The 27,789-nt window shown below is 46.3% G+C and overlaps 1 protein-coding gene across 2 annotated transcripts; it reads left to right on the forward strand.

Annotated features, from left to right (window-relative positions):
* Positions 1-6: 6 nt before the first annotated feature.
* FGFR1OP (FGFR1 oncogene partner) lies at positions 7-27,789 on the forward strand. Of its 2 annotated transcripts, XM_010860710.1 has the most exons (13): positions 7-146; positions 994-1,047; positions 1,649-1,703; positions 2,170-2,258; positions 2,699-2,836; positions 6,922-7,002; positions 9,499-9,558; positions 19,057-19,283; positions 21,137-21,249; positions 22,938-23,006; positions 23,612-23,651; positions 24,521-24,617; positions 26,022-27,778. In XM_010860710.1, the coding sequence occupies exons 1-13, from the start codon at positions 45-47 to the stop codon at positions 26,094-26,096; spliced, it is 1,200 nt and encodes a 399-aa protein (XP_010859012.1). In that variant the 5' UTR covers positions 7-44; the 3' UTR covers positions 26,097-27,778. The 2 variants fall into 2 exon arrangements, with proteins under 2 accessions (XP_010859012.1, XP_010859022.1); XM_010860720.1 differs by lacking the exon at positions 9,499-9,558 and having other exon boundaries at positions 26,022-27,789.

Here is a 27,789-nt window from a genome sequence, read left to right on the forward strand (position 1 = left end):
CGCGGCCGTTGGCGCGGCTTGGGCGGTTGTCTTGGAGAAGCAAGATGGCGGCGACGGCGGCCGCGGTGGTGGCGGAGGAGGACACGGAGCTGCGGGACCTGCTGGTGCAGACGCTGGAGAACAGCGGGGTCCTGAACCGCATCAAGGTGAGGCGGGGGACTGGGAGCTGGCAGGCAGGCGGCGGGCCGCGCTCGCGGGCCGCAGGGCCCGTGTGGACGCGGGCGTCACAAAGGGGCGCGGGGCGCGATGGAGGGGCCGCCCGGGCTGGGGTCCGAGCCGCCGGCCACCTCGGGGGCGGCCCGCGCGGGGGTCCGGGGTCAGTCACGGGGAGCCCCGGGCGGTGCGGCAGTGAGCGGACGAAGGGGCCCAGCCGGCTTTAGTCGGAGGAGGCCGACCCCGGCGTCCGGGGTCCAGTCTCCGCAGCCCCCTCTGGTCCCCACTGCACGTTTGGGGTCCAGTTGCTCACTGTCCTCTCTGATGCCCACTGCACGTTTGGGGCTCATTTGCCCACTGCTCCCCCCGGTCCCCGCCCCGCCTCCGATCGTACAGTCGCCCACAGTCCGGTGGTCGAGTTGCTCTCCACTCCTTGGCTGTCCCCCGCCTCTGGCCTGTGCTGCCGGTCGGCCAGCCCCTCCAGCTTTCTGTAACAAGCGGGGTGCGGATGTCCAACGGCTTGCTTCTTGGCGTGTGTTTCTCATTCATTCACACTACTGGTGGGCATGGTTAAGGATGGAGGTCCCAGCTGAAACCAGAGACATGGGTGCTGAGAGAGACAGTGCCAGGGGCACGAACAGTGGACTCGAGAGCTTGTGTCATATTCTTCAGAGTGCGTCAGGATGCCCTCTGACCTCTCTCTGCACCTGCCTCCTAAGCATTGTAATCTTGCTGGTTTTCGTTTTGACTTTGGAAATTTCGGTGTTTGTGCTTCTTGCCATGAAAATTGTCTGGAGATAATTTTTGTTCTTTTCCTCCTCTCCACCCCGCTTTTTAAAGGCTGAACTCCGAGCAGCTGTGTTTTTAGCACTAGAGGAGCAAGAAAAAGTAGAGGTATGAAATCTACAAACTTTAAGGACCATATTCATTTATGTTTAAGTTCTAATTGCTTAAAAGCCATTCTGAGATGCCGTTTATAGTAGTGTATAGCCAGGGATAATTTTGAATTAAAGATTATGCTTCTTTACTGTTAGGGGAGAGTCAAGGTCGTTCTCTTTTCATGTATACTTTAGACTTTTGGAGTAACCTAAAGAAAGTTATCACAGGAACTCTGAAGTCAGTACTAAATCTCATAGATCCCTTTCCTTAGGGGAAATTGGAAACACTTGAATAAATCGTTTCATAGTCCTTTATGCTCCAGGGATCCTCTAATTCATTAACATTTAAAATCCATTACTATTACACCTAAATTACACCTAAAAATTTCTTTTGCTGCTGTCAGGAACAGTCTCCTAACTGCTCCCTTACCTGTCTCAGTCCTCACCTTAACAAAAAAACCATTCCTGTAATAATCAGTAGTTACAGAATGGGTTTAACCATGATTTTTTGTGTGACAGTATTTTACTTAATATCTTGCAAAAAAATTAAACTTTGGTCTACATTTTGTAGTGGGGACGAACATGTAACATTTAATGATATTTCATTTTTTTAACAGAACAAAACTCCTTTAGTCAATGAGAGCCTGAGAAAGTTTTTAAATACAAAGGACGGTAAGATGTTTGTTGTTTATTTTGTCTGTCTCTGAATTTTCGAATCTTGACTCCATTTGAGAGAAGTCAGGAATTTCAGATTATTTTTTGAACTTTCAAATATTAGAAGTTCTCGTTTTAAATTGTATATGATTGGACAACCGTTGGTTTGCTATTGAAAACCCTTGGCTATGGAACATTGTTGGTTAAAGACAGTTTTATTACAGAAAGCTGACTTACTGCAAAAAGTTATAAGCAAATTAGTCTAATCCATTTATGGAACGTCATATTGTCTTATTGTTTCAGACTGACAATCCTAATGAGGGAGACTGAGACATTTATCCCTTAATTGTATTATTCAGAGAGAAGAAATTGTAGTTTAAAACCTTGAGAAACTTTATTCCCTATAGCTATCTTACTTCCAGTGTCGGTGATGAGGCTTTGGTTCCTAAAGATCCTCTCCCACTTTCTCTTTTGCTCTTTGCAGGCCGGCTGGTGGCCAGTCTTGTTGCCGAATTTCTTCAGTTTTTTAATCTTGACTTTACCTTGGCAGTTTTTCAACCTGAAACTAGCACAGTAAGAATGATGCTTTTTAATGTCTGTCCTTGAAGCTGCCTTTGACACAGATGCGTTCGTTACAAGTTGAAAATTAACAAAATTTGACAATGTAGAGTGTCTTGCATAAAGATTGTTTTTATAGCTGATATGTCTTAGTTTCTTAAAAGCCATCTGAGCTGTTAGACAGCTGGCGCCAGTGTCCCTGCTTCACAGAACTTGCCAGAATTGTTCTTGCAGAGTTAGTGTGTTCTGGTGTTGGCCTGCGCCTGCTAGGGGGGACTTGAAACGTGGAGATGTGTAATCTTAAAAAATGGAGATTTCATTCATTAGAAAAATGGTGTCTTTGAGTTTAGAGATGCCTTTAAGTTTGAAAATAGTTTTCTTTCACCTCTGAAAATAGTTTTGCTATATTTTTGTGCATTTCTGTTTTACTTTCTTACATCTTATTTCTTTCCCAGTTTCAAGGTCTTGAAGGTCGAGAGAATTTAGCCCGAGATTTAGGAATTATTGAAGCCGAAGGTACTGTGGGTGGACCCTTATTATTAGAAGTGATCAGACGCTGTCAACAAAAAGAAAAAGCGCTGACCAGTGGGGAAGTGAGTACCGTCCTGTCCTTTGCTATCTGCTCCTGTTTCCAGTCATTGCGTATCCAGGGCGGCCGTGCGGGGTAGTTGACACGTGTTGAGTAAGCTTGAAATAAAAAGAGGCCATTCCTTCAAATCAAACCAGACATACTCAGAGGTTGTATAAATGCACAATTTGATGAAAACTGTAGACGCAGAAGCTCTGAGGCTGCTGCTGTGCCTTTTCTGGGGAGGGACCCTCAAAGCGTAGGGTTCGGACCAGGTGTGTGGAGCCCCTGCCGGCTCCCCCACCAACCAAGTTCGGCCTTGTTCACGCGACTCCCCGCCCGGCTCCTCCTCTGGACAGGGATGGTGGACTCCACTCAGGCCCTGGGAGGCTCACGTGCACGAGTCGGTGCATGAGGGAGACTGAGGACACCCGACGGGTCGCTGGTCGTTATTGTTATTATTGCTTCTAAACGTAGACGGGCTGAACTGTAGGCTTGTTAAAAAGTTTTTGAACTTAAAGTCTTTTTAAAACGAGGCTTAAAACTTTGAACTGTTGATTTTGCAGTTTCTAAACAATTTCATAGTTTAAATTAGCCATTGTATTTCTGATTCTTAGCCTTTCTTTTTAGAAATCATGCTAATGAGATTAATGGTCTGGTTTCCTTTACAAACAATCATATCCCATCAAGATGCTGTTTCACAGACAGACAGCACTGTGATTGTCTCAGATATCTTGTTGAACAGAGGTGGGCAGGTAGGAACCTGGGAGGCTATGGGCTGTGTGTTTCCCATTAGAATCTTTGAAAATCATTAAAGCGTGACTGAGTACCTATAGCATCAAAGGCATACTAAATAGATTGTTTAATTAAAAGATAAAATATAAGCAAGCCATCTGTTCTGGAGGAGTTGGGAGCTGGTCAGGGTGTGCTCACATAGGAAATGGACATTTCAATTAGGGCTGCCATGGTGGCTCGAATCCACCCACAGTGCAGGACATGGAAGAGACGTGGGTTCCAGTCCTGGGTCGGAAAGGTCCCCTGGAGAAGGCAATGGCAACCCAGTCCAGTTTTCTTGCCTGGAGAATCTCATGCACAGAGGAGCCTGGCGGGCTACAGTTCACGGGGTTGCAAAGAGACACTACTGAGCAGCCGAGCTCACACAGCCGTCATGGAGGACGGGCGCTGTCATCCATGGTCAGCTCTGCACTCTTTAGGGGCAGTAGCTGAGCTCTCACACAGCTGTCATGGAGGACAGGCACTGTCATCCATGGTCAGCTCTGCACTTTTTAGGGGCAGTAGTTTTTAGTTAGAGAGCAGTAGTTGTTTCAGGTTGAAATTTTGTTGAGCTCCGTCTCAGTGTGAGACTGGGGGAGAGTGTGGGAAGGGCATTGGAGAAGGTGGTGAGCCCTGACTGCAGCTCATGCATTGGGGCTCAGTCATTTGTAATATTTGAGCAGTTTTTGGTGTGAACTTACTCCATGAGGCCGTTGTGCCAGCTTCTAGTGAATGAAAAGGTGGCCTTGGTCCCTGCTGTCTCCTGGGCCTCAGTCTGTGGGTGGAGGTGACACGTCTTTTGGCTTCTGGGGCCCAGATTGCTGTCTCTCCACTTGCCCCTTGTGTCTTGTTTCTCTCTGCTCTCGGATTCCCCTTGTGCAGTGGTGGCTGCCCTCTGTCTCTCTGGTTTGCTCTCCCTGCCTTAGCATCCTAGTAGTAACCTGGACTCTGTGGCCAGACTGCTTGGGTGACACCCAGGCTCTGCTGCACCCTGTGTGTGACCCTCTTTGGCCACCTACCCTCCACGTGTCTCAGGCCCAGCACCTGTGAGATGGAGAGACGGGTGTATCGGTGGTCGCATCGAGGACTAGAGGCTGCCGCGTCATGGAGCTCCGGGAGCCATGCTGGGCAGGCCATGACCACTGTTCCTGTTCCTTCCTTTGCTGTTAGGACTGAACACAGGATTCCCAAGCCCAGCCCAATCGTTTTTACAGGCTTGAGACCAGAATTTCCAGCCTTTCACCTGGTTAACTCACTGGCACGTTTGAATCTTTGTGAAAGAAAACTGACTTTGTTGTCTTTACTTCTGACAGTGAAAGCTGCACCAGAGCAGAAGTGGTCCCCACCCCACACCCGCCCGGCCCCTCCTGCACGTCCCGTCTCGGTTTGCGTAGGTTCTGTCCCTGTGGCTCGGCTCGCCCTGGCCCCGTTTGTCAGTGAGAGTGGTCGCTGTCCCTCCTGGGCCCTGGGGGTTTGGCAGCAGCTCCTGAAAGAAAGGCTGCTTCCTGGGAGCTCTCTATGCCCTCCTTGGCAGGATGTCCGCCTCAAACACAGACACAGTAGTTTTCCTGTCCGGTAGGTTTGATTGGAATCGAGACTCAGTAAATGCGTTTTCAGTCTGTGACTCTTCACAGATGGGTCCAAAGCTTCCCACTCAGTTTGCCTGGTTCGTAGGTGAGGTCTGTCACATGGACCCGGCCTGGGGTCTCAGTAGCTCCAGAAGGTGATCGTTTCCTCCCTCAGGATGCAGACCCGTTAGGCTGGACGTGTCATCTCTACTTCGTGCTGGTTTTCCACCCTTCATGCCCGGGTGTCTCATTTTAGTAGTTCGTGTATGTACACGCACACACACACACGCAGTGGATTGATACTTTAAGTAGGGAGCTCACGGTGTCTGCGTGGGCCCTTTTGTCGTTTATTAGTCCTTATCACTTAGAGGGGAAACATTCTGTGATTTTTATAATGAAATAAAAAATTGTAGATTTAATTGACCTCATTTTGACTTTTGATTCTGGAGAAGAAAACTAGCTGTGGATTAGCCCACTGAACTCAGAGAAGCTTTCACCCAAAGTGATTCTCTGTGTGTGCGTGTGAAGTTGCTTCAGTCGCCTCTGCGACCCTGTGGACCATAGACTGCTGGGTCCTCTGTCCATGGGGTTCTCCAGCAAGAGGACTGGAGTGGGCTGCCCTGCCCTCCTCCAGGGGATCCTCCCAACCCAGGGACGGGACCTACGCCTCTTATCCCTCCTGAAATGCAGGCAGGTTCCTTACCACTAAGGCCACCTGGGAAGCCTCAGAACGTGCGTTTTAAACCTTCCTTAAAACCAGGTTGCTGGATCCACATCTTTTCAGTCTTTTCTGTTCATGATTGCTGAATTAATTCTAAAATTTAGCCCTTTGTCTATTTCTTCCGTCTTTAAACGTTGCAGTAAGTATGGAATGACACTGAATAATCTCCAGGTTCCTCAGCGGTGGGCTTCCCTGGTGGCTCAGCTGGTAAAGAATCTGCCTGCAGTGCGGGAGACCTGGGTTCAGTCCCTGGGTTGGGAAGATCCCCTGGAGAAGGGAACAGCTACCCACTCCAGTATTCTTGCCTGGAGAGTTCCTTGGACAGAGGAGTCCATGGGGTCTCAAAGAGTCAGACATGCCTGAGCAACTCTCACTTCCTCAGCTATAAGATCCTGCATGATGTGGTCCCAACCTGGCTTTCTAGCCCCATGCCTGGTTTTGAATCTGGAAGCTCAGACAGAGCGCACCCCAGAGTGGCCTTTGCTTCCTTGCCCTGTCCTTTTTCTCTTCTTTCCGCCTGAAGTGATTCTCTCCCCCACCCAGCTCTGCAGTGTTGCCCTGCACCTTCTCTCTCTTTCCTCTCTCACTCCTGGCAGCCCCTGTAACTGAGGGCCCCATCCCGCATTTTTGAAATAGTTACTTGTTTTTATGAGGGTTTTTTTTGAGACCAAATGAAGTAAAGAAGTCCAGGGAGGGAAGAAAGAGATATGTTTGAGAATCAGAGGACAGTGTTTTTGTGGAGAGCAGGGAAAGCAAAGTGAGAAGGTTCGCTTGGAAAGAACGCTAGGGGTGTATTTATTAATACATGTGGCCTGGGGAGCCTGTCCCAAGTGCTTGAGGGAAACACTCAGCAGGTAATTAGAATCCTAAGTCTGTGTATTTGTGGTAAAATTTGGAGAAAATCTAAGGATATTTATATTAATAGGAAGAAATAAAAATGGCAACATTGTGTAGTGGTTTTAAGTGTTTAAATTCTGTTGAGGTATGACTAGTATTTCATGCTTTGTTCTTAAATGTGTCTTAATTTTCAACCATGTAATATTTCAGGGCGCACTGGACCTGTCTGACGTACATTCTCCACCAAAGTCACCAGAAGGAAAAACAGGCACACACACTCCTCCCAGTAAGGTGAGCGGGCCAAGGCTCCCGTCTCTAGTCTTGGTACGAGTGTCATTGTTGTTGAAGGTGCTTTTTATCTTTGGTTGAAGTTTTTATTTATGAGACTCTTCTGAAACTTTAATAAGCCCCTTTGGGACCATTATACAAGTCAGTAGGAAATGCCATGTAAATATGTTCTTAAATTGTTTCATCAGTGATTTATATGCTGAGCCACATGAGATTTGTGTCTTAGTACTATGCACTTTTAAAATGCTAAATTTACTTTTTCTAATCAAAAGTTTTTTTAATTCTTTTGCTTTGTTGATAGTGTTTTGAGTATTGTACCATAGAAAGAAATGTGCTGTTAAATGACAGAATTGTAGGATATTTGCATTCATTTCATACTGTGAACATTTTGTCCAATTGACAGAAGAAGTTTACTGATTTTTCACTTTTAAATTCCTATAATTTCAGAATATTAAGTTCCAGAATGTAAAAGTGCTGTGTTAAATACTGTAGACAGGTGCTCAGATTTGGAATTGTGCATTATGATGATTTTTTATACTGATGAGCTATTTTGAGAGCTTAAAAGAACGTTTATGTACTCTGGTTGTCTTTGTGTGGTGTGCATGCGTATGTGTATGAGTCGTGGGTGTGTCTGTACGTGCACGTGTGTATGAGTTGTGTGTCGTGTGTGCATGTGTCTGCACACGCGTGTATGTATGAGTTGTGTATTTGTGTGGGTGCGTGTGTATGAAGTGTGTGTCTGTGCATGCACGTGTGTATGAGTTGTGTGTGTGTGTGTGTGAGTTCAAGTTAAGGCCTTCTGACTTCAGGGATTTGGACAATGGAGAAGAAACGGAGTGGGCCCGCTGCTGGAATTTAGAATCAGGGTTGCCCGTCCTCGTGGGGTGGATGGAAGGGTGACGGTCAGGAAGGGCATCCTCCCCTGCGCCGGGTGGCGCTGTGCGCGGTGGGCAAGCCCGCGGGTGCTGCCCATGGGGCGTGGGTCTGCTGGTGCCGCGTGAGCGCCTCTGGTGGAGCACGTCCCCCCGCCCCAACGGCTCCGGTGCTGTGGTGTTCGTGGTTCCAGCTGTGTCTTTCTGAATCAGGTGATCGTCTAGAGAGCAGCGGTTACACTGCTAGGTTCCTTTCTTTTCCAGAAGCCTGGGAGTAGGCACCAGTGAATGGTTCCAGTTGTTTGTTGCTGGTTCTTTGATTTTGTGGCTCCTTTTTATTTTTTAAATTTGGGAGTCAGAGGAATATTGTGCATTATTCGCAACCAGAAATGAGGCCATCATGCTGTTGGTAGCTGTCCTGCTTCCTGAGGTCCAGTTAGCCTATCCTGGTAGGGAGGTGGGCAGGTGTTGGTCTAGGACGGATTCTCCTACGATGCTCATCAGGCTGGAACTTCTGTGCAGGGAGAGAGAGGTTGTGAGTCAGTCTGATGCTGTCTTCAGGTGAAGTGCCACACAGAGAGCCACAGGAGAAGAAAGCGTTGCTTTCTGTGACAATATCTGGCCTTAGTGGTATTTAAATTAATGCATATTCCTAAATACTTAGTAGTGCCTGTAGCACTGAGTTATTTGGAAGTTCTCTTTTTAGATATTTTTTCTTAAAGCATTTTAGGAATACGGACTTTGCACATATTGTATGTCTTCAGGATGAAATATTAATGTCTGTTACGTATTTCTATTCTTTCTACATAAAAATGTTTTAAGCTCGATCATGAGAATAATCATGAGACTCTTAACTTTTAAGTCAGGAAATGTTGCCGTAAGTACAGAGAAGTGATGGTAAGTTTTAAGGTGAACCTGGAGACACCTGATTGTTTCCGGGTGGTCCCCATCCACTCTGACGGTCTTCAGCTTTGCCTGGGCTCTCCGTCAGCACCTAGGCCTGTGGGGGCAGTGGGCACTTCGGACACCGTAGCTCATCTCTAGTGGGGCTGTTTGGAGACAAGGCATTCTGCTGGCAATTAAAATGCGGTTCCTCTCTAGTCCTACAGGGTCTTGATTCAGGATCCCAGTACTTCGCCTACCCCTTTCTGGCCAGCTTCCTTCTCTCTCTGAGGTCTCTGAATGTCTGGGGCTCTAAGAAGGGCACCTCATCAGCCTGGAGAGCTCTAGGAGTCCTGGGAAGCTGTGGCCAGGCCCAGGGCCAGCCTGGCCCAGACGAGCTCACTCTGCTTCCCCCCGAGAAAGGCGGTTCCTAAAGGAAGCTTCGAGGATGGAAGGCTGGCTTTCTCGGGGTGCCTCTGGCCAGAGCGGGAAGGAGTGAGTCTCACGCGGGGAGCTGGGTGGGGTGAGGTTGTGGGCCCCGTGTGTGACCCCGTGACTGCTGGACATGAACTGTAGCGTGAGTTTAGGAAGAGTGTCAAGAAAAGGCTAAAAAATGTTTAGAATATATTAGACTTTCCATTTTTAAGACATTTTCTGATAGGAATCTTTTTTAGTTTGGTATGAATTAGTTTACTTTTAAAGGTTTCTATTTTGTGTTAAAATGTCATTTCATTCTCATGCTCAGATACCAAGGTATAAAGGACAAGGTAACAAGAAGACAAGCGGGCAGCAGCCTGGTGCCAAGGTAACACGTGGGAGGGCGGGGAGGAGAGCGGCTGGCCGGGCACACCGCCAGCCCCTGCGGGCCTCCCCGGGTGCCCAGTTCCCCTTGGCCTAGGGCTGTGTTTCCTTTTGAAATACCGCTTTCTTTATCTACGAGCAGAATATGCCAAAGTCATGGCGACATAAAAGAAAAAGTAGTTTGACTTCCAGTTTTTACCCAGTGAAAATCATATTATTGTATTTTAAAACTCTGCTCTGTTTGGCCTTGAAAATTCCTTAATTTGTTGGCAACAGAAAAAGTTGAAAATACCTTCCTCTTACTTTACTTTCCTCTTAAGTGGATGGTCACCTGTGTTTTCTTAACCTTCTGATTTTTATCTGAGGTAATTAGAGCATCAGACTACTTTTTGGATAAGCTCTAGTTGGTAACCGAGGAGAAGGCAATGGCACCCCACTCCAGTACTCTTGCCTGGAAAATCCCATGGACGGAGGAGCCTGGTGGGCTACAGTCCATGGGGTCTCGAAGAATCTGACACTGCTGAGCAACTTCACTTTGACTTTTCACTTTTACGCATTGGAGAAGGAAATGGCAACCCACTCCAGTGTTCTTGCCTGGAGAATCCCAGGGACGGGGGAGCCTGGTGGGCTGCCATCTATGGGGTCGCACACAGTCGGACACGACTGAAGCGACTTAGCAGCAGCAGCAATTGATAACCGAAAGGCCATCCCTGGTATCCTTCAGGACACTCTACTCGTGTTGAACAGCTGTCAGCCCTTTGCGTCCGTTAGCCTTTCTCCAAGCCCTGGCTCTCCAAGCGCCAGCCCACAGTGGACTCGGGGACCCGCTGTGTCACTGCCTTGGCTGCTTTTTTTCCTCCCCAAAAGGTCTCAGACTTTGAACAAGTTTGTAGATATGCTGCTTATAATATTTAAATATTAGAATTCTCAGGAGTAATTATCAATTGCCAATGTAATTCTTACACTTATTTCGAATAAAATCAAGTTATTTAATGTTTAGTTCTGTGAGAGTCGCTAATCTTTGTTGAGTCTTAGTTTATGTACAGATTTTTTTCACTGAGTTCAAGACTTCCAAAATTTAAGCGTTCTGAAAAATTGTGTTTGCTGTGTTAGCTGGCGTTAGTCCTAGTGGTTTCCATGGTAAGTGCCTGTTATTATATTTGTTCACACTGCTCTTTGTGCACTACTGCATGAGAAGATGTTTTAAAATGTATTGGAGTATATTTACATAGTGAGAGTCTTCAGTGTTAAGTGCTGAGAGCAAGACAGATTAACACAGATCCTCCCTGAAGCAGCTTACGGTCAAATGGCAGAGATGAGACAGACCTTAAGAAAATAATTGAAAGTATAAATTGGAATTTTGTTATAGATGTCCTAAATCAACTTCTCGCCCTTTTTTTAAAGTCTGTTTTGTAGTATTGCATTTTAAACTCTTGATGGTGTCATGAGTTTTAAAGACGCTAGAACATTTGAAAGAAGTTGATGTGTAGAACCAGAGCCCCCGGGAGACGCACTTCACTTTGTGCGCTGGTTGCAGTCTTGGGGCCCAGACGTCCCGCTTCCTCTGCTCCAAGCAGGGCTCTCGTGCTCTGAGGGATGACTGGAGAGTCTGTCCGCCCGGACGCTGGAGTTGCAGGCTGCAAGTTCGCCCCTCTTGTTTCGTGATTGTACTCCTGAGCCCAGAGCACTGGCTCAGTCACTTGGAAACAGTTTCCCCTCTCCCTCCTGCTCGCATCTCTGAGTCGCTTTTACGAGGAGCCTGTGCTGTCCCCGTGTTGCCTGCTTCCAGCCTGAGAGACGAGCCTGTTCCTCTCCCGTCCCCGCTTTCTGCTCCGCCCTGTGCGCACAGCAGGTGCCCAGTACCGCGAAGTAGCCTGACACGCTCCACACCTAACAACCAGGACAGCGAGCTGCCTCTGGTCTGGGGTGGCCCACAGCCGGGCCCCAGGGGCAGCCCTTCACACCGGAGGGTGGCACCTTCATCGGGGAGTGCCACCCGGCCGTGAAGAGCCCGAGCCCTGGGCGCCCAGCAGGAAGAGCTGCCCTGCCTTACTGTTTGCTTTGCCTGTGGTAAGGCATAAGTATTAATTACTCATTCAGAAACTTGGCTATTTTCAGAGAAGCTATATTCATATCAGAAATAAACTTTAAAAAATCAGTTATGTGGATAACTAGTTTGTACTTACTACTGTTGTAAACCTGTTAATATACATAGAAAAATCTAAGGTTTTGGACTAATTTACATTCCTGGTTTTGTCATTGTTGTAAAGCAGTGAAGGATGGATAGTAGAGGAGGAATGCAAGGTGCAAAAATACTGGATGAGGAGGTGTTTCTTTACTCAGACGTTTTCAGTGTGTACTGACATTTGCAGTGTATCTGTAATAATCTGTTTAATCGTAAACTGTTCTGTTGTACCAAGCATGGTGCTAGTTGTCTGGAAAAAATAGAAAAAATCACAACAGACTTGGTAGGCTCCACAAAGGTTTTTACCATTCAGATGAAAAAACTGAGTAAGATGTTAGATGGTTTGTTTGTTTTCAACATTAAGCAGTTTCAATCATCACATTAAATGGCGCATCGAAGGTTATCTTTTCTGTTCATAATTGTTTTCAGGTGTTTTAAAACTAATTTTTGTTGAGTTTTTTTTTTTTTTTTTTTGCCTCAAGTTCTCAATAAATGACATTTCTTAATTTGTTCCTTATTTTCGGAATTCTGGGATAAGCCCAGCCTTAAGTTGATGTGCCTTCCCAGGTGGCTCAGTGGTGAAGAGTCCGCCTGCTGGCGCCGGAGCAGGAGACACGGGAGTGGGGAGGGGAGCGGAGGCCTGGCACAGGGGAATTAAAACTGGACAGATACTTTGAAATGCTTTGGCAGAGCTGGGATATTCCTTTGGCTTTTATGTTTCTCTCTTAAGAACAGTGCGGATTAAGCCTTTAGTGTAGAAAAGTAAGCTTTTAAGACAGGTATTTAAGACAGTCTAATAATTGAGTTTTCAGCTACTCGGAAAAGAGTAATTTCTCTGTGAAACTTCTCTATGGTGCTAATTCTCTGTTAATGTAGAAATGATTAAAGTCTTGACTGTGTAAGTGTTAGTGAAAATGGATCATCACTGAAGTTTTCTTTCCGTTTTGCTGTAGTTTACCTTCCAGTGTGTGAGTCCTGACACTCGCGAAGGGCACTTAGTGACTGCGTGGTGCTGGGCAGTAGGCCTCTCTGTTAAGACAAGACACAACTTCGTTATGTTTCAGATGTTTATTATAAATACCTCTTAGTTCCCAGGGCTGCTGTAACAAAGTCCCCCAGACGTGGTAGCTCAGAGCAGTGGACGTGCATTGTCCCCGGCTCTGGAGGCTGGAGGCTGAGATCAAGGGTGTCTCAGGATTGGCTCCTTCGGAGGTGGGAAGGAGAGTCCTTGCCTGCGTCTCGGCAGCTTCTCATGGCTCCCGGCCCTCCTGCATGCTCTCTAACCTGCATGTCGTGTTCATGGGCCGTCTCCCTGTGTTCACCTGTTCTCTCTCATCAGGACACCAGGGGTATTGTGTTAGGGGCCTACCCTCCTCCTCCATGACCCCCTCATAGCTGGTTACATCTGTAGTGACCCTGTTTGTAAATGAGGGCACATTCTCGAGTCCTGTGCAATAGGCTTACAATGTCCCTTTTTGGGGGACAGTGAAGAATCAGTGGAAAAATAACTCCAGAAGGAATGAAGGGATAGAGCCAAAGCAAAAACAACACCCAGTTGTAGATGTGACTGGTGATAGAAGCAAGGTCTGATGCTGTAAAGAGCAGTATTGTGTAGGAACCTGGAATGTCAGGTCCATGAATCAAGGCAAATTAGAAATGCTCAGACAGGAGATGGCAAGAGTGAACGTCGACATTCTAGGAATCGGCAAACTGAATGGGTGAATTTAACTCAGATGACCATTATATCTACTACTGTGGGCAGGAATCCCTTAGAAGAAGTGGAGTAGCCATCATAGTCACCAAAAGAGTCCCGAATGTAGTACTCAGATACAGTCTCAAAAGCGACAGAATGATCTTTGTTCATTTCCAATGCAAACCATTCAGTATCATGGTAATCCAAGTCTGTGCCCCGACTAGTAATGCTAGAGAAGCTGAAGTTGAACAGTTCTATGAAGACCTACAAGACCTTCTAGAACTAACACCCCCAAAAGACGTCCTTTTCATTATAGGGGACTAAATTCAAAAGTAGGAAGTCAAGAAACACCTGGAATAACAGGCAAATTTGGCCTTGGAGTACAGAATGAAGCAGGGCAAAGGCTAATAGAGTTTTGCCAAGAGAATGCACTGGTCATAGCAAACACCCTCTTCCCACAACACAAGAGAAGATTCTACACGTGGACGTCACCAGATGGTCAGTACCAAAATCAGATTATATTCTTTGCAGCCAAAGATGGAGAAGCTCTATATAGTCAGCAAAAACAAGACCAGAAGCTGACTGTGGCTCAGATCATAAACTCCTTATTGCCAAATTCAGACTGAAATCGAAGAAAGTGGGGAAAACCACTAGACCATTCAGGTATGACCTAAATCATATCCCTTATGATTATACAGTGGAAGTGAGAAATAGATTTAAGGGACTAGATCTGATAGAGTGTGTGATGAACTATGGACAGAGGTTCGTGACATTGTACAGGAGACAGGGATCAAGACCATCCCCAAGAAAAAGAAGTGCATAAAAGCAAAATGGCTGTCTGAGGAGGCCTTACAAATAGCTGTGAAAAGAAGAGAAGCAAAAAGCAAAGGAGAAAAGGAAAAATATACCCATTTGAATAGAGTTCCAAAGAATATCAAGGAGAGATAAGAAAGCTTTCCTCAGCAATCAGTGCAGAGAAATAGAAGAAGACAATAGATTGGGAAAGACTAGAGATCTCTTCAAGAAAATTAGAGATACCAAGGGAACATTTCATGCAAAGATGGGCTCAATAAAGGACAGAAATGATATGGACCTAACGGAAGCAGAAGATATTTAGAAGAGGTGGCAAGAATATACAGAAGAACTGTACAAAAAAGATCTTAACGACCCAGATAATCAAGATGGTGTGATCACTCACCTAGACCAGACATCCTGGAATGTGAAGTCAGGTGGGCCTTAGGAAGCATCACTACGAACAAAGCAATTGGAGGTGATAAAATTCCAGTTGCTGCTGCTGCTGCAGTCATGTCCAACTGTGCGACCCCATAGACAGCAGCCCACCAGGCTCCCCCATCCCTGGGGAATTCCAGTTGAGCTATTTCAAATCTTGGAAGATGATGCTGTGAAAGTGCTGCACTCAATATGCCAGCAAATTTGGAAAACTCAGCAGTGGCCACAGGACTGGAAAAGGTTGGTTTTCATTCCAATCCCAAAGAAAGGCAATGCCAAAGAATGGTCAAAGTACTGCACAATTGCACTCATCTCACACGCTAGTAAAGTAATGCTCAAAATTCTCCAAGCCTCAGCAATACGTGAACCGTGAACTTGCAGATATTCAAGGTGGTTTTAGAAAAAGCAGAGGAACCAGAGATCAAATTGCCAACATCCGCTGGATCATGGAAAAAGCAAGAATTCCAGAAAAACATCTATTTCTGCTTTATTGACTATGCCAAAGCCTTTGACTGTGTGGATCACAAGAAACTGTGGAAAACTCTTCAAGATATGGGAATACCAGACCACCTGATCTGCCTCTTGAGAAACCTATATGCAGGTCCGGAAGCAACAGTTAGAACTGGACATGGACCAACAGATTGGTTTCAAATCGGGAAAGGAGTCCATCAAGGCTGTATATTATCACCCTGCTTATTTAACTTATATGCAGAGTACATCATGAAAAACGCTGGGCTAGAAGAAGCACAAGCTGGAATCAAGATTGCTGAGAGAAATATCAGTAGCTTCAGATAGGCAGATGACACCACCCTTACGGCAGAAAGTGAAGAAGAACTAAAGAGCCTCTTGATGAAAGTGAAAGAGGAGAGTGAAAAAGTTGGCTTAAAGCTCAGCATTCAGAAAACTGAGATCATGGCATCTGGTCCCATCACTTCATGGGAAATAGATGGGGAAACAGTGGCTGACTGTTTTTTGGGGCTCCAAAATCACTGCAGATGGTGACTGCAGTCATGAAATTAAAAGACACTTACTCCTTGGAAGCAAAGTTATGACCAACCTAGACAACATATTAAAAAGCAGAGACATTACTTTGCCAACAGAGGTCCATCTAGTCAAGGCTGTGGTTTTTCTAGTGGTCATGTATGGATGTGAGAGTTGGACTATAAAGAAAGCTGAGCACAGAAGAATTGATACTTTTGAACTGTGATGTTGGAGAAGACCCTTGAGAGTCCCTTGGACTGCAAGGAGATCCAACCAGTCCATCGCAAAGGAAATCAGTCTTGAATATTCATTGAAATGGTTGATGCTGAAGCTGAAGCTCTAATACTTTGGCCAGCTGATGCGAAAAGCTGACTCATTGGAAAAGACCCTGATGCTGGGAAAGATTGAAAGCAGGAGGAGAAGGGGATGACAGAGGATGAGATGGTTGGATGGCTTCACCGACTCAATGGACATTGGTTTCAGTGGACTCTGGGAGTTGGTGATGGACAGGGAGGCCTGGCATGCTGTGATTCATGGGGTCGCAAGGAGTTGGACACGACTGAGTGACTGAACTGAACTGAACTGAACCTTGTGTGGGAACACAGTTTAACTGATAATAATCTCCAGGGCCTCTAGGGTAGTCCTGGTATGAATTCTAAACCATTGTCAGAGGATTTTTTTCTGGTCACACTTTTGCAGTACTTTTGTTTTAATCTACAATATGTTTTGATTAATGTTTCTCCTGTTAATGTGGATTTCTTTTTTTGTTTAATAGTAAAAAATACGTGGAATTAAATTTAATGAATTCATTAGTAACCCAGTTAGATAATGGTCTTTTTGGTAAAAAAAAAAAAAAAAGAGCCAGTTATAAAGTAATGACACATTCCTGTGTGATTTAGAAGTTGATTTTGGGAACACTTCCAAAGAAGTTTCAGTGTTTTTGAGGTTTAATTTTTACTCCATAGACAAATAGAACTATAATTTAGTTTTTAAAAGTATGTTTGTATTATGTTGAACATCATAATGTGCTATGCCATGAAAGTTGTCTTCCTAAAACTAGTCTTTTTTTTCATAGCAAGAATGTTGCTAAAACCTGTCAAAAATAATCATGGCTATATTAGTTACTCAGTTCAGATAATTCATTGTATGAACTTAAGTTATGTTGATGATGTGAGACTTTGAAATGAAGATTGTTTTTTGTAATGTGCTTTACATTTGTGTTTGTCTGTTTCAGGTCAGGCATCCTTTTGAGTTTTCTCAGGGGTGTTTTGAAGGGGATACTGTCTCAGTATCTATAGTCATAAATGTGTTTAAATAGCAGAATAATTCAGGGTATTTATTTCCTAATGTATATTTCTTTGAAAATACACAAATCTTTTAAAACATTTGTAAATCAGAAATTATAATGGGCATGAATCTTATTAAGAAATAAGTAAGTGGTTGGTGTGTCTCTGTAACTAATAATAACAGGAAAACCTCAAGAAGGTTGTGAGGAAATTTTAAAAATTGTGTGCTTCTTTGAAAATACCCTATGTTGTCTGAAAGGGAGATAACTTGGTGTTTCTCTCTCCAGACATCTCTTTATACAACCACTTATTTCTCTACGTTAATAACATACAGAATGCATAGCGTGTGTCTTACCTGCTGTCGCCTAACTGTGCCTTGTAGCGAGTGTGAAAATGTCAGCGAGTATGTTACTGCACAGTCCCCTGCCACACCCGTGTTAAAAGTGCAGTCGTCCTGGTGTCTCGTGCAATCAGTTATAACACGTGCTGTCACTGCCCTGCTTCGGTAGTCAGCAGCTTTTCCCCAACCGCCTATCCCTTTTTTTCTTCACTCCTTGTGGTAACTTGACTTGGAAAAGACTACTCTGGTTCAGTTTTTGAGAGAATTCATGCCTGAAAACATTAAATTTCTTAAAGCTACATAGTAGTAGAGTACGGGGCCTTCCCTGGTGGCTCAGATGGTAAAGAATCTGCCTGCAATGCAGGAGACCCGGGTTCAATCCCTGGGTCAGGAAGATCCCCTGGAGAAGGGAATGGCAGCCCACTCCAGATTCCTGCCTGGAGAATTCCATGGACAGAGGAGCCTGGCAGGCTACGTGGGATCCATGGGGTTGCAAAGTGTCGGGCACAACTGAGCACACACAGAGCAGAGACTGCATTGCGTATTCGTGCTTCAGGAGAGCAGTCCGCTCACACACCTGGAGCTTACTCAGTGCTGCTCTCTGCAGTGGGAGGGCTGGATCTGACCCATAAGAACTGCAGTTTCCTGTGACTCAGCTGAACAGAGAGCATAGGCCTTTCGCATAACCTCTGGAATCAGACTCTGATAGCAGGCCCCTGAGCCCCCGGGAGGCCTGGGCAAGTGACCGAGACGCCTCTGCACCTCCCTTTCCTTGTCGGCAGGGAAGACAGAACCTGTCCGCATACCATAGAGTTACTTTGAGGATTAAAATCAGGCAACCATGGGAGACATTTGAAGGCTTTCCATAAATGATAGCTCCTCTTATTATTGCTAACCTGGCTTTTTGGTTTCATTATTATTTTTATTGTTGTTGACATAGACATGTCTAAAGGCAAAAAGAAGTCTGACCAAGGATAGAATAAAATTTGGTTGTGAAGGATAGGCTGACTGAAAACAAGAAGCACGTTTTGTGCTAACGTCACCAGGTCAGTAGGACAAGAGTAAGAATGAATGCTTGGCAGAGTCATGCGTGGCTTTAAGGCTGTGGAAATCTGGGACTCTTCTTGTGGCTGAGATGGTAAAGAATCTGCCTGCAATGCGGAGTCTCGAGTTCCATCTCTGAGTGGGGAAGATCCCCTGGAGAATGGAATGGCCATCCACTCCAGTATTCCTGCCTGGATAATTCCACGGACACAGGAGCTGGTGAGCTGCAGTCCATGGAGTCGCGGAGTCGGACATGGCTGAGCGACTAACGCTTTAACTTTCACATAGTAACATACAAATACATGCGTCCATGGGAGTACAAGGAAGGTGTGGGTTAGGAGTCACTGAAAGTCTGAATTAAGAGTGATGATTTCACTTGCAAAACTTTGATCTTGATGCCCTTGGTATTTGGCACTGAGTAGAAAATTGTGCATTTTCCTGACATGTTCTCTGTGTTTCTCCTGGGTTCATTTATGTGATGTACTGATGATGATGCTCCTCCTTGCCTCTTTATTATGCTCTCCATTTGCCATTTGAAAACATATTAAGGTAATTTGTGAAGCAGTGATACATGATGCAGGAGGAAATGGGAGAGTTTGTCCATGAATGGGCTGGGTAAAGATATTCCACGGAGGGAGGGAGGAGAGGAATGGTATAAACAGGTTTGACGTTTTCCCCTTCAGAAGTTAGTTAGAAACTAACTCTCATGTCACCAAGAACTCTTGTCTCTTCCTGTCTTCTAGAAGGCCAGCAATGATGCTAGTCACAGCGACACCAGTATCTCATCATCAGAACCGAAGAGCAGAAGTGGTCTTCAATTACTGGCCCATGAAACTAAGATTGGGTCCTTGTTGAGCAACAACAGTCTCGATGTCAACGCCAAAGCGGGTCCCGGTCCAGAAGAAGATGACCTGGAAGGGGATTCTTTCTTTGATGACCCCATTCCTAAACCAGAAGCAGCGTACGGTTGGTGAGTAACCTGTGCTTTTATGTTATCAGACCCGAGGCTTAGAAATGGAGTTTCTACATGTTTTATTTTGTGTTTAAGAAAATGAGCACCAATGGTCTGTAATTATTGAATTCATAAATCTGATTTTGTGTCCTTAAAGCCTCTTAGGGCTTAAAGAGTCCAGGTTTTGAAAGACCTGGATATTAACGATTTCAGCAGGTAGGTGTGTGGTGCGTGCCGGCCGCGTGCCAGGCGCAGCAGTGATGAGGCAGGCAGGCTCTGCCTCTGGAAACTCACACTCGGATGGCAGCATCAGCAAGGGCCCGTCAGGCACCGTGTCAGGGCGCAGCCACGTTAGGGAGCTGAGCCGTGAGGGCAGGAGTGTGAGTGTGGAGGGCCGCTGGGCCTTGAGGTGTCGGAGCAGGCCTCAGCCCCAGGGTGGGCTCGTGGAGGGGAGAGGAGGCCACGCGGGCCGCGGTGTGGCGGGCCTGAGGCCCTGGGCCAAGGTGCCTGTCGGAGGTGGACTTGAGCCGGGGGAGCAACACGGCCAGGTCTGGCCCCGCTGTGAGGGTCCCGGAAGCCCGGGGTCTGAGCAGCAGTGACCGGACAGACATGCGCTGTGGTGGGATCTGGCTGCTGCGTCTGCAGACGGAAGCTGTGGGGTGAGCCAGGTGGAAGTGCTGAGGAAAGTTGGTTAAGGATATGTTCTGAATGTGCATCCAAAGGGGTTTGCTGGTAAGTGTGCGGGAGATAGAGCAGTGTCAGGGCACCTCCAGGGATTCCGGGCTGAGGGACTGGAAGGTTGGCACTGCCGTCACGGAGGTGAAGGGTGGAGAGAGCAAGGCTGGCTGCATGGGGCCGTGGGACCGTCCGGACTGCACTTACCACCCGCTAATTTAAGAAGGTTGCCGACGCGAAGAAGTGTGTTTTCGGGTGTGAGCTTGGGTGTGAAGGCAGAGGTCTGGGCTGGAGGAGACAGGAAAGACTCATCCCTCTGAGCTAAAGGCCCGGTGGGGGAGCTGAAGGGCCCCTGAGGAAGGGCGCTGCGGCGGGAAGGGAACCGGAGGGACGGGGAGACGAGGCCAGGGCAGGTGGCTGAACGCCACACCGTGCTCAGCGCCTGCAGGCCGCTCGGGACCCTCCCGGGCAGTCTGCTCGAGGGTGGCCGGGCCTGGGCGGGTCAGGCTGGGCTTGAGAGCCCAAGGGTGGAGGGCTGTGGGGGCAACTGGTTTCCTGCTGAGTTGACTGTAGGGGGCGCGGAGCACATGGTGGCGGCTGGAGGGGACATAGGGTGAGAAGCATCACGGTGGGAGACAGCAGCACGCCTGTATGTTGCTGAGAAGAACCAAATGTTAAAGAGGGAAATTGGAAACGAGGTCAGAGAGGGACGGGACTCCTGGAGTGCTGGAGGGGTGAGAGGGCACAGGGTCAGAGTGCACGCAGGCAGGCCAGGCGTGTTGTCAGACGTCCGCGGGAGGCGGGCGGTCCCGGCTCTGAGCAGGGGTCAGCCGGCGGGGTCGTCCATGGCCCAGCGGGCAGGGCCACGTCCAGAGTGTTGTGCTGTGCTCGTCGGCTCCTGGGCTGTTCTTGCCTGCATCTCTGGGCCCCTGAAGTGAAAGCACAGACGGTGAGGCTGGTGAGAGGGGCAGGTGCGTTTGGGGGAGAAAATTCTGGAGATAGGCGATAATGTCCTGCATGATTTGCAGTGATTCTTAGTCTGCTTTGCCTTGCAGGTATAGATTTTGGCTTCAACCTGTGACATGTATATTCTTTAGTTCCCAGCCCCTGCATTGCCTATGAGATGTATTCAAGTTGCTTATGCGTTACAGGCAGCGTGTAAGAACCGCGTTAACTGTGTGCTTGTTTCCCGTCAGGAGAAGTGAACCCAGTAAGCAAGCAGGAAGCCTTGCGTCGCTCTCTGATGCGCCCCCCCTAAAAAGTGGACTCAGCTCCCTTGCTGGAGCCCCTTCGTTGAAAGAGTCTGAAAGTGAGTGTCTGAAAGTTCTAGATTTGCTGATTGAAGACATGTACTTCGCAGGCTGCTGATATTTTTCCTCTAATTGTGTATGATCATTTATTTTTTCAGAAAATATATGTAAAATCATAAGAATAGCCTATAATTTTGCTACTCAGTGATATTTTCTGTTAATATTTTGTTACTGTTAAAATTTGAGTCTGGTCATATCTTCTATACTGTTTTGTATTCTGCTTTTCCTGTGCCATGAAAGTACTTTCAGAAAATTGAGTTTTTAGCTGTCTTATATAATAAATAGACATAATTTTAAGCCATCTCTCTTTTGCTGGACATTTAAAATGACTTATGTAGGATTTAAGTACAATTAATTTTTTAAAGTTTGTGTTAGAGATTCTGTACATACCGTAGTAATCATTGTAAGAATGTTAAAATGCTCCTCTGCCTTTGGAGATCTGGATCAGCTGTATGTTTTTGTATGTAGCCAAGATGGGGATTGTTAGCTCAAAATGGAGTGGCCTTGCTGCACACAGATGGTGATGAGACCCAGGATTTAAAGGCACAGCCTTAAACGTGCAGTTGGAGTGCAGATAGATGGGCTTTGTGTGCTGTATCAGAGTAGACCCAGGGTTTAAAGGCACAGCCTTAAGCATGCAGATGGGCTTTGTGTGCTGTATCAGAGTAGATACAGGGTTTAACTGCCAGTGTTTAGAGCATAAATGTGCCTCTGAGTAGATCTTTATTAGGAAATTGCTCTGGGATTTTGCACAATCTTGTAGTGCTCCTAAGCTCCCCAGGTGGCGCTAGAGGTAAAGAACGTGCTTGCCAGTGCAGGTGACATAACAGATGCAGGTTCAATCCCTGGATCAGGAAGAACCCCTGAAGAAGGAAATGGCAACCCCCTCCAGCATTCATGCCTGGAGAATCCCCTGGACTCAGGAGCCTCGCGGGCTACAGTCCATGGGGTGGCACAGAGTCAGACACAACCGCGCACGCACGGAGTGCTGCTGAGCTTTCGTGAGACGTCCCTCCACTGTAGATGAATTCCCCAGGGCACACACAGGAGGCGGTCTGTGGCTTCTCGCAGCATCTAGTAAACTCGCCACATGTCTGTCAGACTGCCACGCCAGTTCCCCTCCTTTTCTCCTTTCCTGTGGCCTTGTCACCCTCAGGGAAGGAGTCCAGAATGCTATGATCGTGCCCCTCTTGATACTGATTCAGGAGTAGTGACTGAGAGAGGGCATTGAGAACAAGGGTTGAAAAACGAAACTGGCAAGGAGATGAGCTTAGTAAGCAAAATAGCCATTAAATTGAAGCAAAAGGCAGAAGTTTAACAGAAAAATAAAACTGATGAGAATAGTTGTGGTCTGTGAATTCATACCCAGTAGGGCTTCTTATGGTTGGGTAAAAATGGTTTCGATTGCCAAGTTCCAAAAAAGAATATAGGATGGCTCCAGAAGGCCTGTGTGCTATAGTGGCGTGTGGCTAAAGTGGGCATGTGACACATGATGTAAGCGTATCGTATTGTGTAATGAATACTGCAGTGTGATTCATAATTTATTCGTAATTTATAGTCACAATTCGTAATTTATTAGTGTTCAGTTATCATGTGTCAACAGACCCTGAAAAAAAAAGTTGACATGGTTTAGAGACTGTTGTATTCTAACAGACAATTTAATGTGCATATTTTTTCCTGTTCACAGGTAAAAGGGGAAACACAGTTCTAAAAGATCTTAAATTGGTCAACGATAAAATTGGATCACTCGGATTGGGTAACTAAATTTCCAGTTTCAGTATTGATTGCTTTCAGGTGATTGTTTTTTAGAATAAAATCCTCAGTGAAGGGCCAGTCAGCCTATCCGGAGCTCCTTATATTAGACAAAGGCGCTCGGGTTCCCAGACGGGCACTGGGCACGTTTAAAGCACAGGTCGGCAAACTCCGCAGAGGGACAGAGGTGGCGCTTTAGGCCTTGTGGCCACGTGTAGTCTGTGTCAAGAGTTGGTGTTTTTACAGTCACTGAAAACTGTAAAAGTCACTCTCAGCTCACAGGCTGCATGAAACAGGTTGTAGGCAGATTTGGCCTGGGGGTCAGGTGTCCGTAGAACCAGGAGGTCAGCAGCTGATGGCCGGCTCCAGCACGTTATGTGGTGGCTGTTTTGTCCTGGAATCGGCTGCGGAAGCTGGAGGCGAGTGAGGGGGTGGTTAGTTTCCCCAAATCCAAGTGCAGCCCAGCCGTCCCCACTGTGTTAGCTGGGTTTTCACTCTTCACTCTGTCTGCCTTGGGGTAGTTTTTGAAGGAAACGTGTATGTCTAATTGTAGGTATTATGAGGTGTGTTTATTATAAATACATATGTATGTTTTCTTAAACTTATCAGGGACTGGAGAAGAAGATGACTATGTTGATGATTTTAATAGGTAAGAAAAATGATTGGACAAGAAATATATAAATTGTCAGCAATCTCCGAACAGGGCAGTATGACAGAATCACATTTGTGCTTATTTAGTGTCTGTCTTCTCTTTTTTGTGTTGATTGAACGTGAGTTAAAGAGAGTTAATCAAGAACTGTCCCTAGACTTTGAAGCATGTTTTTGATGTCACATTAGAATAAGAGCATCTTCATCATGTTCAGGGAGCTTAATGAGAATCAGAAGAGGAACCAGCGTTGAAGAGTGACTCGGGCCACAAGAGCAGTGTGGGCACGGTTGTCGGTGCTCCTGCCCTTTTCCCGTCTCACTGGTGGGAATTGTCTACAATTGGCGTAAACAAAGTGCCCTCTCAAATTGTTTTTCTGATTGAGATGACATGTCTTGATATTTTGTTTCAAATAACTTTTTTATAAATGTAAAAATAATGTAATCTATGACTTGGTTAATAATTGGGAAGTAGTATTTGTTGTAGATATGATTAGAAATTTTAAATCAGTGTGAGGATTTTATGCAATTGATAGTTTTTCTTGCAATTTAGGATTCATGTTTACTTTGTAACATACAGTATTTTGAGAAATGAAATTTAAAAAATCTGGGTTTTCGTCTTTGATGCCATGTGACCACAGTCGCCACTGTGAGCCTTAGTTTTCTCATCTGTTAAATGGGTTGGACTGTGCCTGCTGCCGCTTCTAAGTTAGCTTAGGATCAGGTGAGATGGGATGTATGAAATGAATGACATGTAATATTTTATTGTATTTTATTTAAAGAATTAAGATGCCCGAAACATGAAAGAATGGTAGTTACTCTTTCTAAATGCTTGTAATCAGAGTTCTTATTTTTATTTTTCCCTGAAATTAGTACCAGCCATCGCTCAGAGAAGAGTGAGCTGAGTATTGGGGAAGAGATTGAGGAGGACCTCTCTGTGGAAATGGATGACGTCAACACCAGTGATAAAGTACGAGGCCGCTCCTCCCCGGGGCCTGCCGTCTGTGCCTGTTGCCTTGAGTCACTGGGAGGCTTCAGAAGCTGGGAGAAAAGCAGTTGAAAATTAGCAAAGGTTTATGGTGGGGTTTCCTGCTCCAGATCTGAGAACAACACCTGTCATGAATGTTTTCAGTTACGGCCCGTTTTGCTTGTGAAATGCCTGCGTGTTATTACTGGGACTTCATTGCTGTGGGTGTAGGGCCACTCCAGTGGGTCAGGACTGGAGTCAGAGCCACTGCCTCAGGGTGTGGACGGTGTCGGCAAGGGGTCCTCGTCGGAGAAGCCCCTGTGGGAGGACGTGGCCGCAGAGGAGCCCTGTGAGTGCCGGGGGAGGAGAGACTGGCTGCAGGTGTCGGCGCGCCCTGAGCAGGCTGGGGAGGAGACCGCACGGACAGGCACTCGGGGGGAAGTCAGGACTCGGTTTTGGAGATGCACACGTGAGCTGTCTGTCAGCCGAGAGCAGAGTGCTCAGGTCTGTGCCAGGTGTGAGATGCCAGGTGGCACCTCAGGGTCGGGTGCTGATGCCCACGGTAACCCGAGGGCGGCTGCCTCTCGGGTCAGGGTGGCTCCCACCTGGAGGTGAAGCTTGCTTTGCAGAGTGAGGTAGGACTGGCTGTCACAGACTACCACGGGGAAAGGCCTTCGACCAGGCTGAACTGTGTAACGACTCTGGCCCGCCTTCTTGTTCTTTGATGTGTGTTTGCTTCCACAAGCTCTAGCCTGTGACCCTCAGTTTCTTCATTCCTGAGATGGGGGTGTTATGCCCCCTTACAGGGCTGTTCTGAAGGCTGAGTGATAGTATGTGAGGCGCCTTCTCTGGTCCCTGATACCATGTACTAAGTTCTCTTACCGTTTCACCTTATGTCATCCTAACGAGTCCTGAAAATACTGCTTTAACGTTACCAAAAGAACTACAAACGGGTGATTTTAGCAGTCAGTCGTCTTGTTAATGTCGAGTTCACCTGGCTGCTCAGCTTCTGTTGTCCTTGCCAATTTCAAAACAGGAAGAAGAAAGTGAGGAAGAGGACTTTAAAAATATATATATACTTGGAGGATAATTGCTTTACAGTGTTGTTTTCTGCTGTGAATCAGCTGTAGGTGTAAATATGTCCCCTCGTTCCCGCCTCCCCCCCCCGCTCCCACCCCTGTTGGTCATCACGGAGCCTGAGCTGTGCTCCCTGGTCATAGAGCAGATTCCCACTGGCTTGTATCTTAGTGTGGTAATGTATGTGTTTCCACACCAGGACAAGGACTTTTCACTGTGAGTCAGTTTGTAGAGTGTAAGATGGTATTTTAAGTTACAGCAGTATGCTAAGAATCATTTACGACTGTTTTTTTGCTGACGCTGATTCTCTTCTTTCTTCTGAACGACCAGCTGGATGACCTGACGCAGGACCTGACCGTGTCCCAGCTCAGTGACGTCGCCGATTACCTGGAAGACGTCGCCTAGGCCCGAGAGAGGCAAGCTCGCTGGTCAGCAAAGGACGGGACTCTGATCAATTCCTTTTTCCCTCCAGACAATCACTCTTTGCTGGAATGTCTGCTCCCTGTTGGTGCCTTGTGTTTCAAAAGATGACAGATATTTTTAAAAATTAACCTTTCATTATACTAAACAACAATAATTCCTATTTGAGCCCATGTGTGGAAGATTTAATATTCCTAATTTGGTTTAGGTACATGTTTCTCTATGAAAGTTGATTAGGCTCAAATTCACCACAAGGAGGGAGCTAGTACAGTGCCAGTATTAAACACATCGCGAAGGTGTCAGTAAAGCTGTTGGTTCGAGGCTCCGCATGCTGCCTGCGGGGCTCTGGCGTGGCGGCAACAGGAGGGGCGTCTGCAGTCAGAGGGTGTGGTGGTGGGTGGTTCCTCAGGGAGCTGGCCTGTGGCCCGGAAGATCTGCAGCCTGGAGCCCGTCACTGTAAGTTACACTTGATAGGTTGATTCGGCTTTGCATTTCCTTCCATTTGGGAGGTCTTTTAGATCATTAAGGTTATGTTAAAATCCTCGTGTGTCCTTCGTTTTGCTTATTTTAAAGATTGAAATCTGGAGGTGCTTGTGGTTTTTGATTTGTGGAATCAGTTCGTGGAATTGTCCCTGATGTATTTGAGGTCACCACCCTGGTTCCGTGTAAGCAGTTTTATTCACAGGTTCTCCTCATTGCAGTTATAATTTATTATTTGTAAAGATGCTTTGAAACATATTAAATACCAAAATGCATCTGAAACCACGAAGCAGTGCTTTCATTTCAGATCTGTAAGCTGGTTAATTTAAATCCACACTGGACTGAAACGGTGGTCATGGCCTAAGACCAGACCCAGATGACCAGTTTTACACACTGCAGTCTCACTGGGGCCCTTCAGGGTCGAGCCGGGGATGGAGTTTGGTGCAGTCTGGTGTGTGTCTGCCCCCCGTGCTGCTGTCTGTACAGGTGCTGACACCGTGGTCCTGAGTGTTAAAAAGAGCTGCGGGAAGCAAGGCGTGCTTGTTGGTAAGCACAGCTGTGACCGACCGTTAAATTCTGTACTTTTTAATTTCAATTCAAACTTTTTATTAAGAGTCGCCTTTGTTAATAAAAGGAGCAAATTAGAACTTATTGATCTCAAGAAGTGAACAGACTTTGTGGTTTGTATACCAGGTTTTCATTTCATGAGTCTACAGACTTCACACGTGCTTACTGGGCTCTGAGATGCGAAGGGAGATGATAATGTAAGTATTTAGGTTATACGACATTAGAATCTGATTTTATAAAATTTCAGTGAAGCTGAGCCATGAACCCCAAGAGGAAGCAAGGCAGAATGAGGGCGAGGGCGGCCTGGAAGCCCCTCTGTCAGCCCCAGCTGTGGGCGCTGGTCTTGGTCAGGCGTGGCTCTCCGAGGTCCGTGTGAGGAAACAGTGCTGATGAAGACCAGTCTGCTCTCAGAAGCCCCCGTTGTGCTTCAGAAAACGTGTCTCTTGGATGTCACATCTGTGAACAGTCACTTTCTGTAAACATTAGAATTCTGTTCTGGCCCTCTGGAATCTGTCAGATATGTGATTTATTTTTTGTATTGTTCGATAGGAGGTAGATTTCTGTGATTTAAATGATTAAAATCATTTAATTAAATCATTAAATCGTTAAATGATTTAAAATCATTTCAGTG

This window comes from Bison bison, unplaced genomic scaffold (genome assembly GCF_000754665.1).
Source record: "Bison bison bison isolate TAMUID 2011002044 unplaced genomic scaffold, Bison_UMD1.0 scf7180017857371, whole genome shotgun sequence".
Classification (NCBI taxonomy): Eukaryota; Metazoa; Chordata; class Mammalia; order Artiodactyla; family Bovidae; genus Bison; species Bison bison.